General features: G+C 41.5%; 3 protein-coding genes across 3 annotated transcripts; 2 read left to right on the plus strand and 1 right to left on the minus strand.

Annotated features, from left to right (window-relative positions):
• Positions 1 to 3,937: 3,937 nt before the first annotated feature.
• Positions 3,938 to 4,642, plus strand: tmem158 (transmembrane protein 158). The gene has a single exon (XM_085918893.1). It carries the CDS (start codon positions 3,938 to 3,940, stop codon positions 4,640 to 4,642), a length of 705 nt encoding a protein of 234 aa, XP_085775019.1.
• A 1,575-nt stretch (positions 4,643 to 6,217) lies between these two features.
• Positions 6,218 to 13,178, plus strand: cdcp1a (CUB domain containing protein 1a). The gene is made up of 9 exons (XM_085918195.1): positions 6,218 to 6,436; positions 7,385 to 7,591; positions 7,697 to 8,050; positions 8,126 to 8,494; positions 9,610 to 9,807; positions 9,918 to 10,286; positions 10,413 to 10,760; positions 10,830 to 10,917; positions 11,590 to 13,178. The coding sequence occupies exons 1-9, from the start codon at positions 6,382 to 6,384 to the stop codon at positions 11,981 to 11,983; spliced, it is 2,382 nt and encodes a 793-aa protein (XP_085774321.1). The 5' UTR covers positions 6,218 to 6,381; the 3' UTR covers positions 11,984 to 13,178.
• Positions 12,725 to 14,136, minus strand: clec3ba (C-type lectin domain family 3, member Ba). The gene is made up of 3 exons (XM_085918202.1): positions 13,899 to 14,136; positions 13,728 to 13,823; positions 12,725 to 13,544 (listed from the first exon to the last, which is right to left on the minus strand). The coding sequence occupies exons 1-3, from the start codon at positions 14,134 to 14,136 to the stop codon at positions 13,144 to 13,146; spliced, it is 735 nt and encodes a 244-aa protein (XP_085774328.1). The 3' UTR covers positions 12,725 to 13,143.
• Positions 14,137 to 14,292: the final 156 nt, after the last annotated feature.

Here is a 14,292-nt window from a genome sequence, read left to right on the forward strand (position 1 = left end):
CACATAATGTTTTTTCAGCCTATGTCCGCTTTTGCACATTTAAGTATCCAAGCAACTGTCTGTTACCCTGGCAACAACACTGATTCGAATCAGATCCAGGTTCTGTCAATTCATAATCATAATTTGGTTTTCTTGGAGAAACATGCAGACAACCAAATGTTTTGAGGCACAGGTACCTTATGCAATTTAGCTGAAGAGGATTTCAGTGTTCTGTCTGTGAGCTGCCTAATTGTTTCTGGCGTAGATAAGAAAAGAAAAAAACTTTTTTTTTAAACTTCTTCAATGGCCCTCGGCGAATAGTCTGCTTGTGTTTTTAATCCATAGAACAGTTTTCAACATGGGCTTGAGGGAAAAATGATAAAAACAAAATGGAAGGACAGGTGGCAGCTTCACGCTGTCTGTGCTGGCAAGTTTGATGTTACAAATCTCGCAGCAACTAACTAAAAACCAAAACAAGGCATGGAATTACTTCCGAGAAAAAGTCTCATCCTATTTCAACGGTCCATCTCAGTGTTCCACTTATTTTCATTTCTCTCTAATGAGCTGCATGCCCAAAATAGTAGCTGCGTATCATTCCACAAAGTCTTTTTTTCGTCAATTCCTTTTTATTTTTTTGGGTGGTGTTTTCAAAGTGAGCATTTGTGAATTGCTCTGTTGCCTTTGGGTCTCAGCAGATTGTTGGTTGTTTTTCAAACAAATCTCTTTTGAAAGGAACCAATCATCCTACTCTACCCACATCCGCCTCCCTGTTGCCTCCATGACAAAAAAACGGTAATCACCCCGATGGTTCTCTCTGCTTGTTTCTGGGGACGATTACGTTTCACGAACAGAGAACCGCGAGACAAATGACCACGCAGAACTACTGGAGCAGCGGTGCGTTATGTGCAAAACGATCTCTGAATGCATTTGGGCGGGGGCTTGCCTTTACCTGTCCAAGGTGACCTACAACAACTGTGCAGTTCCCAATCAATGGAGATGGGTTGGCGCTGTTTGTAGCACAACAGAGAAGCAATCTCACACCATCTGAAGAACGGCAAGAAGCTTCCTGATGGGTCCCTTGCATGCCCCTGACTGTCGTTTTCTGTGATGTTATTCCCTGGGTGTATTTCACATTGACAGACTGGTGTGTTCTTCACTTATCTGTTCACGTGGAGGAGAGAAGCATGATATGTAGGAGGGTCAGCTGAGCTGTGTGGTTAGAAGAACATCTTAAAGCATCAGCCTTATCAATCACTCTGATCTCGATTGGGTTTTGTTGCAGTAGCTTCTTGAAGAAGAGACTAGATGTGTTTTCTCACTGTTATCCATATGTTGCAGACGGTTTGACTTTCTATCAGTACCCAAGGATTTTCTTCTCCAATGACACAGCTAGCTACTTCTTCATTTAACACCCAGGAGTTGCATCTTCACTGAATACTCTGGGACAGGTTCTTTTCTTTCATATTGCGCAACCTAAATTTCTATTTACTTGATGTGTGTTGTGTAGTGTGACAGATTGAATCTTCCTGCAAAAAGAGTCGAAACGAACTGAATGTTTGGATTCTGGTTTGTAATCGAATCTTACCTTATCAGGCATCGTGGCGATTAGACATTGTGCAAGGCACAAACATTTCGGTGAGTCAATTTCTGCTAAACATGATGAGGGGAAGCCTGGAATCGACTGTGTTCCATCCCACAACGGCGCAAACATCCTGTTCTGTCTGCACAAGTCTTGGAAAATACTGTGGAAAAAGAAAGAAAACACACATGCTCACAGTTAGATTGCACTTTGACCCCAGACTTGCGCCGGGCACAAAAACAATAAATTTTCTATAGCTTTTGTCTTCATTAGGATTACATGTTGAAAGTTTGAACCTATCCCAACTGACTTTAAAAACGAGGCAGGGTACACCACAAACTGGTCATTAGGCTTTTGCAGGGCACAGAAGCTTTGGCTATGAAGCAGACGTGCTTGCCACTAGTCCACCGTGCTGCACGTTCTTCTTTTCATTTTCTCAATGGTATAATAACATTTCTTTTAGTTTTGTCCATTGATGTATAATTTACAAATATATTGATTCACTCAACTTTCTACTGCCATTCATTTGTAAGACACTGTTGTCTTGAATCAGACGTTAAACGGTGACAGTGAAGTATTAGGACCGTCTTCCTCCACTGAACATACTGTGTTGTTCCTCATCAGTGGACTCCACTGTTCTCGCACCTCCAGGGAGAGCCCCATTTGGTTGCCGTGGTGATGAGTCCTGGCAGTGATTGGTGATATGACAGGCCCACAGGAGACAAATCGGGGTTTCTCCAGACTGTGATGTGAGCGAGGAGCTGAACTTTGCAGTTATGAAAACGCACAGACCTAATTCTTTGTTTCTAATTAAGTCAGAGTCTACGTTTTAGACTAATGGTGTCTGATCCAGCACAGAGCGGTTACCGGCCAGCCACATGCCACAAATGCTTCCTCATCTCAGCTTCCTGCGGAAAGAGCCGCACTTTGAGTAAATGAATCTTTTATGCATTCTCCTTTAGCACAAGAGACTTTATCTTAGTCCCATTTGTATTTTTGTCACCAAAGCAATTTACATTTTTATAGCATAATTAATGAACAAGAAAACCATTTACATTTTTGTTCCGTTCACACAATGGCATATCTGACCTGTGTTTAGAAAGAGTGAAACGTCTGACTGTGCCGAAGTGGAACTAAATAAGCGCACAATTGTCTGCGAGCAAAAAAAAGGTTTGCTGTCATAATTAAAACAGAAGAAGAGGGCGATTGCTTTCAGATGCAAATTGAGGCCAAAGGGTTTTTCATTTCAGCTGACCATCACATCAAATCTACAAAGCCAGGCCCTCAACAGCAAAGGATGCGATTTACAGAAGCAAACAGTTCCTTCAAGTGATGTTTGTTGACTTCATCAACTGCTTTAAGAATAGCGAGAAGAGAATAATCAATTGCTTTATTATTCCCGTTCGGTAATCCAGTTGTGCCAATAACTCGTCTTTTGTGAGACATTACATAATTATGATTATAATGCAGCCATCATTATTTATTACTCCTCCCCCTTCCCTTTCCACCGAGGACAAGAGGTGAGGTTACATGAAAGGACAATTAGTTCATTGTTCCTGTTTTCAGAAGCATTGTGAAATCCCAGAACAAACACAGAAGCTTTCCTTGGTTGTTTATCGTTAAAAAAAAAACTGAAAAAAACAAACACAAAAAACATCGCTTTTCATGCTGTTGTTTTTAAACCAACAGTCAAGTATTGTCAACTCAACTTTGATACTATCAAACAAACTTTTATCAATTGCTAACAGAAAGGCTGTTTTAGCTAATGATAACAAATACACTGAGCCGACTTGGTTGTCTTTTTTAAAAAAAAATAGACATTGAATGCAATATGTTTTTTTTAAGCACATGACAATGTGTAGTATTCACCATCAGTCTTGTAGCCATCAATTAACACCAATCAATTATCTCGAATAAGGCCATGGATGGGGAATAGGTTGGTTTTTCTTTTTTCTTTTTTCAAATTAATGACAAAATAAGAGGCACAACATGTCTAATTTCAAATACCCCTCAAACACCGAGTTATTTAAGTACAGTAACGAAGTATTTTACTTCGTTTCTTTTCACCACTGTTGGAGAACAGATCCGTATTATGAAAGAAAAATACAGTGCATGCATCCCTAGCTCTCGTTCTTTTCCATTTTTCCTTTGGTGAATGACAACGAGGGGGGTAAATGGATTGAGGGGCGCGCAGGACACAGTTGGATGAGGAGGAAAGGGAGGAGGGGGGGGGGGGTGCGCGCGTGTGACAGCCATTGGACATTTCCATTCCCACCAGTCGGGAAGAGGATCGAATCTCTCCATCTGGATCGGCGCAGTTAAAAATCGCCAGCGGATCGTCCCACGCACCATGCGAGCAGGTGAGACGCGCCCCGGGCCATGCTGAACAAGTGTCGGACCTTGCTGCTGGCGCTGACCGCGGTGGCCGGACTTGTCCATCGATGCCAGAGCTGGAGCGACGAGGACATGTTGCTGCCGCCCGTCAACTCCTCCAACAGCTTCCTGGCCGACCTGGGGATGGACGTGCGCTTGTCCAAGAGGTCCGCGGAAGGGAGCGAAGCATCTCCGGACGCGTCGTCGTCCCTGCAGACCCCGTCCCAATGCAACGTAAGCGTCCAGAGATTGCTGCCCTCCTCGTTGGTGGCCCGCTGGGACAGCAGCTTCGGCTTCCAGTGCGACGTGCTCATCTACACCACCAACAACCACGGACGGGCTTTTTTCTCCGCCTCGTTCAACCGGGCCATCTCGCCCGTCATCATCGAGCATCTGGGGACCACCGGGGGTCAGCAGGAGTTGAGGCTATGCGTGGGCTGCGGGCTATCCCGATACAGGAGGCTCGTCCCCGGCAGGGCGAGGGGCCAGCAGAACGGCGATCAGGTCACATTTTGCTGCGTGGATTTCAGCCTCGATGAGCTGAAGGGTGACAAAAGTTGGAGGCTGAACAGAAAGCCCATCGAGTCCACACTTGTGGCTTGTTTCATGACTCTGGTCATCATCGTGTGGAGTGTTGCTGCTCTCATATGGCCGGTTCCTATCATTGCAGGCTTCCTACCTAATGGGATGGAGCAGAGAAGACCAAGATGACTGATCTGATCTGACGAGCCCATGCTGCCTATACCTAAAATTAATTGTAGCCATTATATGAATGAACGACTGTTGATGGAAATGTAGTAGTAGGTCATTTGGAATTCCAACAAACTTCTGTGGAGGATCAAGGTATGAATGAATGGACTCTATGTATGCGTGAGTTCTAGTGGGACCAATACCAATGTTTTTTTTTTTTTGTATCCTTGTAGGCCTATATAGCCGCCGAATATGTCAGCGTATATTGTGCACAATTTTCTCTCGAAACCGTCTTTGTAGTTTTGAACCTTTCTAGAATGTTTGCCTTATACCTCGTGTGGAACTTTTGCACTGCACATGTACTGAAAACATATAATCGTTGTATAAAATGTACACCTTTTCTGACAAAGGAGTTGTTGAAGTGGTTTTCACTTTTCAGTGTTTTTAATGATAGATTTATAATATCAAGATCAATATACAGGATGTGTTTTATTTGTATCTGTTATAATATAAACAATATACATTACAATAAAATATTAGACATTTTATCGACGCTGTTTATTCTGTGATTTAAATATAAGTTTTCTTATTGCACTAAAACACATCTTGAGAAGCAAGTGCCACAAGATGAACATGTTTGGAAATGTGAGAATTTTAAAAATGACAAAATTGTGATTGATGACTGAATTTATCTGCCCCACCTCTAATGGGGTGAAATGTTTGTACAACTTCTGCAATATGAGAGGCAGTATAGGGGTAGTTATTGATTAAAAATGACTGATCCCTGTTCCATTATCAATACTCCTTATCGATTTAAATATATTTTCTCATCGATCTCATTGATTGAGGAAAAAGAAATAAGTTCAAATAATACAAATGATATATGATGTCAATGATCATCTCTACATATGTCTGATATATATGACTGACATTTGCTAATATGCATTGCATATATCACTTGAGGCTTTCTGTGGCAAACATAATTGAATTCCAGAGGAAAGAAAAAAAACATTTGAAATGCCTCCAAAGGCAGAAACATGACAAACAACCCATTCATATGCATTATGCCAAGCCCCCCGACTCCCTGCTGTGCACTTCAAAGGGAACACTATCACCCAGACTTATCTCCACAAAAGGCTCCACTACTCCTGAGTTTGTTTTGTTTTTTAAATACCCATTCTTGGCCACATTCAAATAAGCTTCTGGTTTTCAAAAATCCTCAGTCTAATCATGAAAAACAGGTCAGACTATTTTTTTTCTCCATTCATCATAGGTAATAAAGCTTTGTTACTTGGTTAAGGCCTTGCTTCAATTTTCTGAGAAGTTGTAATTTTTTTTTTTTTTACCCAAGTACATTTTAGTGTACGGTTGTGCGTATGTGCGCGCGCGCGCGCGTGTGTGTGTTTGCGCGTGTTTTATTTGTACCAAAGCAGAGGCGTGAATCAATTCTACTTTTACTTTCTTTTGTTTTACACACGTATCTTCAACTTGACATACGTATATAGTATGCGTAAACTACTTACCTCAGGCTGGAAAAGACGTTGCCTCCCTTGCTTGCAGTTTACCTACCACACCTTTCGCACACGCACGCACGCACAAACCCAGGAAGTGGAGTTTAGAGTGCAAATTCATCAACGAACTGCACAGTTGACGAACACTTCCCCCTCACGACGATGACACAATGAGTAGTCCAGCATGCTCAAAGGTTCAGCGATTCCATTAGGGAACAAAGTCGCAGTACCTGTGAATGGTTTGGCAGCATGCCGCTTTTGAGAATCCTAGTCTGTTTTCTTCTTTTTGTCTCCGTTGCTTCAGGTAAGTTATTTGATTATACTAATAAACGATAAAAAATAAATAAATTGCTCTGGGAAAATAGTGTTGGATGGTAACTAAGGAATATAAATACGGATTTGGTTATTGGCTAAAAGTGTGCGTAAAGTAGTGTTGTGGTGGAGTTGATTTTAGGGAGTGTACCGGTTGCTTGGGAAAAAACAAAACAAGTAGCAATATAATGAAAAGGAGTTTCTTTATAGTGTTTTTGTTGCGGAGCTTTTTTTTTTTTACATCTCTGTGCAGGTTTCGGGGGCTGGTAGAATATTTGATACACATGATCAACGTTTAGTTTATTGTTTATTTTGAATGATGAGTAAGCATCATATGGAAATTTGGAAAAGCTAAATATTGATAATAAAACTTTTTTTTAAATCAACTTTGAAATCGAAACATGGAGAAAATCATGATCATATGATCACGTGACATATTCAATTACAAAATGCAGTTTGCAGGCTGGGAAATATCTAACCAAATTGAAGTTGGACTTCAGTTATAGTTGACAATCTGTATACAGTAGTAGCAGCATGGTGAATGAGTGGTTTGCCTAAAAAACAAACTGAGGTTCTGGGTTTGAATTTTGGTTCAGACTTCAAGTGTGGAGTTAAAATAATCTCGTTGACCTTGTTTGGATTTTTGCCAAGAGCTCCTTCTTATTCCCACATTTGCAAAACATTCATTTTACTTTCAGTCGAAGACCCTAAATTACCCACAGGTTATAGAATACATTTTCACTCGACAGATACCTTCTTTGATTATAGCGGTTCAGTTACTGATTTCACAAGTGATGAATATTTAAACCATGGCAGCAGTATTTTCAATCTCAACCTCATCATGACTAAAAAACTTCCCATTGCAAATGGAACGTTTGAGAAATCTTAAGAGAATAGAAAGTGAAAGCATACAGTCTGGTGCAATGGGCTTCATTTCCAGGTATCCAGTCATTTACGTTCAACTCTGATGGAAGTACTACTGTCAACATCAGCAAGCTGGCCAAAGACTCATCGTGCAAAGTATGCGACGAGGGAAGGCGAAATTGTGAAGAGGCACTATTGTTGGAAGGCGGCAACCCCGTTTCAGTAGAATTCTCTTGCCCCCAACCTGAAGATGAGTTCAGAGTGGAGATCATACAAAAAATAGGTAACATTTCCAATCACAGTGTTGTCTGAATATTTTCAAATATGGCCTTTGAGCACGATTTTGGCGATCACTAAGCTATATTGATGCTGACTACTGTCTACTTAGAATGTACCATCGAGGGATGCGGTTGGTGGTCTGTTCCGGATAGCACTTCGTGGTTGGATTTCCACCGGAGGTTCACCTGGAACCTGAAGGCCTATGGAACAAAGTCGGTCCAAGTGGACATCCCAGACACGGGCATGAGACAAATTCTTCCATCTGAAAAGTGTCCAGATATGCACACCTATACTTTCAAGGCCTTTCAGAAGACAGGTCATGTGGTCATTGGCAAATACTGCACAACGGGCCCTATCAGAAGTATTCAAATTCTAAACCAGGGTAGCTTCTCTTTGGATGTCCCACCAGGACTGGAGGTCCAAAGAGACTATTTTACCGTGTTTGTTGGAGAGGACATCAAATGTAAGTTAGCTACTTGATATAATCTTCTCCATCTTGTCTTGTATCTAAATGGCATTGTGTTTTGTTCTATTTTAGCTCTTGCCAAAGTTACATTATCTTTGTCACATGGAACATATTCCTCTGAGTTGCTTTCTCCAAACTTCCCCGAGAGTTTTCCAGACGATGACGTGATGGAGTGGTACTTTAAGCTCACGAATAAAGAAAGAGCAGCGATAGAGTTCCTTAACCTGACCGAGCCACGTTGTCTGAAGAAGGAAACTGCGGCCGAGTACCACAACAAAGGCAGACTGGCGCTGGTGACGGCTCTGACGGACCCCCAACCTCCCCAGAGTCAGGGAGACTTTTCTCTGATTCTCAGGAACTGTGAGATGGACAGAAGACGAGCTGGTTCTCCTGGACTCTCCCTGAAACTCAAGGTGACAGCTTTAAGGACGAGCACACCAGGTATAACATCGCATTGGATTGAAAATATTGTACATTTAACAAACATTTAATATTTAGAAATGAGCCAGTAGTGGTAGATGAGTTAAATGATCAGGGCTTCTAAAATATAAGTCACATTTTGAATATTTATGGAACAAGGTGGTAAGATTTTCAAGTCAAGTTCGATTTTATTTGTTATAGCTCACTGAAGTGGTTGAATTTTTTTCTTCAGATGAATCCATTATTTATGAGAAATTAATGTCAGAACGTTGGTGAAAATGAGAAAAAGCATTTTTATTACACAGCTCTTTTCCTAATCCATAGACAAATTAATTGGGATCTTTGTTGGCTTACTTTATTTGATTAGTTTTTTTAGTTCTTTAGCAGGCCTTTGCAATGATTAATTCTGATAGATAAGGAAATGTGTGATGCAGTGAATCTTTGCAGTGTTTTTCCCATTTGCAGATAAATAATGACTTCACCTACACATTACTTTGCGAAGATCGACCAATAGCTTGTTGTTTTATTTTATTTGCAATAAAAAGCACAATAATTAGAGCTGCTCTACTTAGGTGCAAGAAAATAAGATTCCTGCTAATGGTTAAGTTAAATGGGAGGAATGACTTCAGATTGTATGCCAAGAATGTTCAGTCTTAACATTTTTACCAAAGTGGTTTGTTTAGTATTGCTACACAATCTGGAAGATTGATAAAGATATGGCATGTTGCAGCAGGTAACATATATTTTTTTTATTTTCAAATCTTGTTGCAACAACAGTGCAGGCTGTGACGGCAAAATGTGAAACAGTATGGAATGTGAAGGTCTCCTGTGTTACTAAATCATTTTTTATTCATCTCACTGAAAAAAAATGTTCAGTGTGTGAGACTTTTTTTGGGGGGATACATTTTAGGAGCAAGTTAGGTGTAGCGATGACATGAAGAATGTGATTTACAAATGCCCTCAGGTTTGCAGGCTCGGGAAGCTCTGATGTTACCTCACCACTTAGTCACGAATGACAGAAGCTCAGCGGGAAACTCCTCCAATGACGAGAGGATCCTGATTTACATTTGCTTTCGGAAAAAATAGGATCATACGAGAGAAAAAGGCTCGTAACTCTTTTCCACTCTTCCCTGCAGTGATTTGTAGCGTGGACCTGAAGAAAATCAATTACCTCTCTCTGCACTTGGAGAGACTGAACCTGGACTCTGAATGTGAAATGAAGATGAACTCTGTGATCATGGAGAAGATTACAATCCCATCCGGAAAGCTTTCTCAACTGACTTTTCAAGACTGTCTTCCTCAAGACATCAATGTCACAGCCAGTGGAGTCATTGGTAAATTCACATTGGACTCACACTCTCTGTGTGTGTATTGCTTGCCAAATTGGGTATTACAATTATTGTTTACTTTCCTATAAACTCCTTTATTGATGTTCTCTGAACAGGTTGCCATCAATTTAAAGACTGCCCAAGGTTTCCAGTCCATCTTGGGGTGCCCTTCTTACCCAGTTGCCTCCCATCCCCCTTGAACGCGGTGACCTGGGCCCTCCGTCCTCCCCCCCACGGCACTGTAGAACTGACCTCTTTAATGGGACCCCTGAAGCAGTCCCTGCCGGGTCAGCTGTGCGACGACAGTCTTATTAGCTTGAGCGAGGACGACGGCAAGACTATAGGCCACTTCTGTCCTCAGGGGGCCATTCAGGAGATCCAAATCCACACCAACGTATCGGTCACCGTCACAAGAACGGGGAACCAAAACTTGAGATCGTCTGTGAAGCCTTTGTTGACTGCTAGATTGAAAGAGGAGATAACAGGTTTGAATCCTATTTAAAAGTAGTACATTAATAATTAAATACCACCTTTTAAAGCACCAAAAGTGATCCTTCATTTGATTTTGGGATATATGTATTGAAAGTCTCTTTTTTTTTTTTCCAATCCAGAAAGATACATCTTCAAATTATCCCCAAAAAGAGACACGAGTCTCCTTTTGGCGACGCCCGGTTGGCCGGCGGGGATGGAGTCCTACGCCACCGTCTCCTGGATCGTCACGCTACCCCCTAAAATGGAAGCGCACTTGAAGTTCGTCAACCTCAGCCAGCCCAAGTGTGCTAACCGCCACACCAACATTCGGGTGCAGACGTTCGACAGTCTGGAGGAGGACTACAGCCGCAGGGAGGACGAGGCGGCCGAGGAGGTCACCGTCACCGAGAGCTTCTACCTCAACATGTCCAACTGCATGACAGAGCGAGGAGACTTTATGGTCGTCACAGAGCTAACCGTCCAGAAAAGTACGTTTTATACTTTGATTTAATTTCTACAGTCAAGTGCAACTTTGGCTAATATTTTCTTTCACTCAGACCAATTATTGATCATCATCTTGAGTGTGGTCGCTGCTCTGGTCGTCCTGTTCATCACTGTGCTGGTGGCGGTCTGTATCGTAATTAAGTAAGTGCTTTACATATGCTGTCTGACCATTCTTCGTTTTTTTGTGTTGGGATGTTATTTTTTATAAATAACAAAAGCGCGGTACTGCCAATGTGGAGTACATAATTTTGAATGGCAAAAACATTTGAATGTATTTATACGTACGTTTGAACATAACTTGCAAATATGGTGCATTAAAAAAACATTTTTTTAGCATTTGGCGTTCAAAAGTTGCGTCTAAATCGTTTACTCTGATTTTTTTTTATTACTATGACTGCAGTGTATGATTTCCATTCATCATTTTTTAATGCCGTAATCCAATATTTTTAACAATTCGCCTGAAAATATTTGTTCAAGTACGTAGCCTGCAAATGTTTTCCAACTTACTCGAAATGTACTTTTGAGTGTATTTGCCCATCAAAACAGTTTACTCCACCATGGCAGTTCTAGAACGAGAAGTATATACAATGAGATTAATTAAAATCAATAAAATATTTCCAATAATTATAATTTTAGAATGTTCATAAAAATGAGCAGCCTTTTTTAAAATTTTCAGAAATCAACAAGAGCACATCTTTCTGCTTTTAAATTAAAAAGAAGAGTTAATATGTCACAAACATGATAACTCACCTAACTTTTAAAATAGAATACTTTTGAGCTCTTGTACATTACTAATTGTCTCTTACCAAATAGGAAGAAGAAAAAGAAGATCAATCATCAGGTGTCCATCTATAATCCCAACGGCACCATTTTCCAACCGGGAAACAACGGCTTCCCTAAAAGCCGTGAAGACAACGAGTCCCATGTTTACGCCTCCATTGAGGACACGCTTGTCTACACTCACCTGCTGAGAAAAGGCGCACAGATGGGAATCTACACAGTGGACGACCCCTACGCGGAGACAACGGACTCTCAAGACGGAAACAACATTGAGACGGGGATTTACCAAGAGTATCCGGAGCAGGGACCCCCACTCCCCAACAGGCCCCCCAGCCACGGCCACACCCTCGTGGACAATGTGATTTACGAGCCACGGCCCACCTCGGCTACGATGGAGGAACGGCTGGATCCGGAGGGAGGCAATTGATAGGATGCGGGATTTCCACTTGACTTTTTTTTTTTTTAACTTGGAGATCTTCATTCTTGGATTGCTTGAGACCTTGTTCTTCCCGCATGGGTTTTTGCACCAAATTCACAAACTAGACGTGTTCAGACTTGACTGCTGCTGCTGCTGCTGCTGCTGCTGCTTGCTTTTCTCTTGAGTGGCAGTGCTTCTCTTGTGAAATCAGAACTGAATCACATTTCTTTCAAACTCACCCGCTGATTTTGGGTGAAAGACAGATAACACACGTTTAAAGACTCAAGATGTGCGGCCATAACATTTTACAGTCAACTTTTATGTGAGTTTCTTCTCATCTTTTAGAATTAAAGACATTTACACAAACTTTAGCTTGGCTTTAACTAATATATGCATTGGGTACCCCCAACACATTTTTTATATCCCAAAGTAGTGCTTGAAAGTCACTTTACTATCATCCCCAAATGTCTGACAATGTTTGAAGAAATTAATTTCCTAATCTGACGTAGGCCTCCTCTGGGTGAATGAATAACTGTGAGGTCATTTTTTTTGGGACAGTGGAAAAGTTTACACAATCCTTTTGCACGTCTTGATCTATTTCTATGACTCAGAATTTAGACTCAGTGATGTGTAACAGAAAATATAGCCCCCAGCAGATGTTTGATAGTTTATGCAATCATTTTGGCTCTTAACTGAGACCCCCCCAACACACACACACACACACACACACACACACACACACACACACACACACACACACAGTTTACAAGTACTGTATTCACCGCTTCTCATTTGTTTTTGTGGTTTGTATTTTCCAAACAAATCTCTTCCTCCTTGAATGTTTAACTTTTCGGAGCTCACAAGCCAAAGCAATGTTGAGTTAAATTCCTCAAGAAATGCTTGTTGGTCCTATCTTTTCCATGACTGCTCTGGAGACGAAAATATTTCGTTTGATGCTGAATTTTTTTGTCCCGAGCAGTGCACAGAAATGACATGAAGCATTTTCAGAAAGAAAATACATGTTTATTTGGTTTATTAGCTGATGATAGAAATCCAATGGTGTTTACCACAGAATCTGCCAGTAAATTATTTCTTTTTTCTGCTTTGACAATAAATGCAGATTATATAAAAATGGTTCTCCTCAAATGAGATTTTAAAGGCAATTCTGGTCACACAATGTTAAACTCACACACGGAAGCCTTCTCACCTCGGCAACTCTCATCAAACCATTTCCCGTTGGCCGTGGTGGCCAACATGCCGCAGTTCTGGCTGCGCCCGCCGTCCGGCTGCATGGTAATCTCGGTCTCCCAGTTCTTGAAGCGCAAGCTGGATCCCGATTGGTCCAACCATTGGCCTTCGTTCCCTATGTCACTGATCCCCAGCCAGATGGGCTCCTCCGGGCTGATGCTCTGCCGCACGTAGGCGTAAAGTTGGTCATTTTCATCGCCTGTCAGGGGTGTACTCAGGCGGCCCCCTTTGGCGGCGCAGTCGTCACTGGCTGCATGGAAATTCGTCTTGACCGGATTGGCGAGTAAACACTTGCCTGGGACTTTTGTTCCACGAAGACACACTGACATGGAAGGATTGAGAAATATAATTCGATTAACCATGATGGAAGTATACTTTGGGTAAAGAGTTGTTACTTTCAATTGACAATCATTAGATGCTGTGGGTCATGACCTATTTCTTTGCATATATCAACAATAGTATTATGTATAATGGTGGTTAGTTAGTATTTATGAGACAAACTTACTTGACTGCAGAGATATCTGCTCTTTCAATACGTTCAGGTCATCCACAATGTCTTCAATTTGTTTCTTGAGTTCCTCGATTGCAGCATTGGTGGAGTCTGTCGTGATTCAAAGAAATGTTGATAAAATTTTGCATCACATTGTGAGGTTTGATATAGGATGGCTGACCTTACCTTTCTTTGTGCTTCTCTTTTCTGTTGTCTGTGAGAGTGTGCATTGGATCAGCAAGAAAAGGCAAAAGACCAAGCGAAGACTTTGCGCTCGTTCCATGATGAAATGCTTCAAAGGCGCTGTCACGATGTCAGACTGCAGCTTTGAGTTGGTGCAGCGTTTGGCCGACCACCTCTTATCTTGGACTTCACAAATGTTTTGCAGATGTCTTACAGGCGTTAGTGTTGGTTTGGAAAGCATGAGAGGAGGCGGGCGACTGGATTGCGCTAAAATTTTGGCAGCAAGATTATTCGGTTTCAAATTCAGCCTGCTTCTTAAAGATATGGATCATAATTCATAACTGCCACAACTGTCGTGTATTTTGAAAGCTGTTAAATGTTGACTCTTCGCTCAATA

The sequence above is a fragment of the Syngnathus leptorhynchus genome, chromosome 8 (assembly GCF_054491065.1).
Source record: "Syngnathus leptorhynchus isolate UIUO chromosome 8, UIUO_Slep, whole genome shotgun sequence".
Lineage (NCBI taxonomy): Eukaryota > Metazoa > Chordata > Actinopteri > Syngnathiformes > Syngnathidae > Syngnathus > Syngnathus leptorhynchus.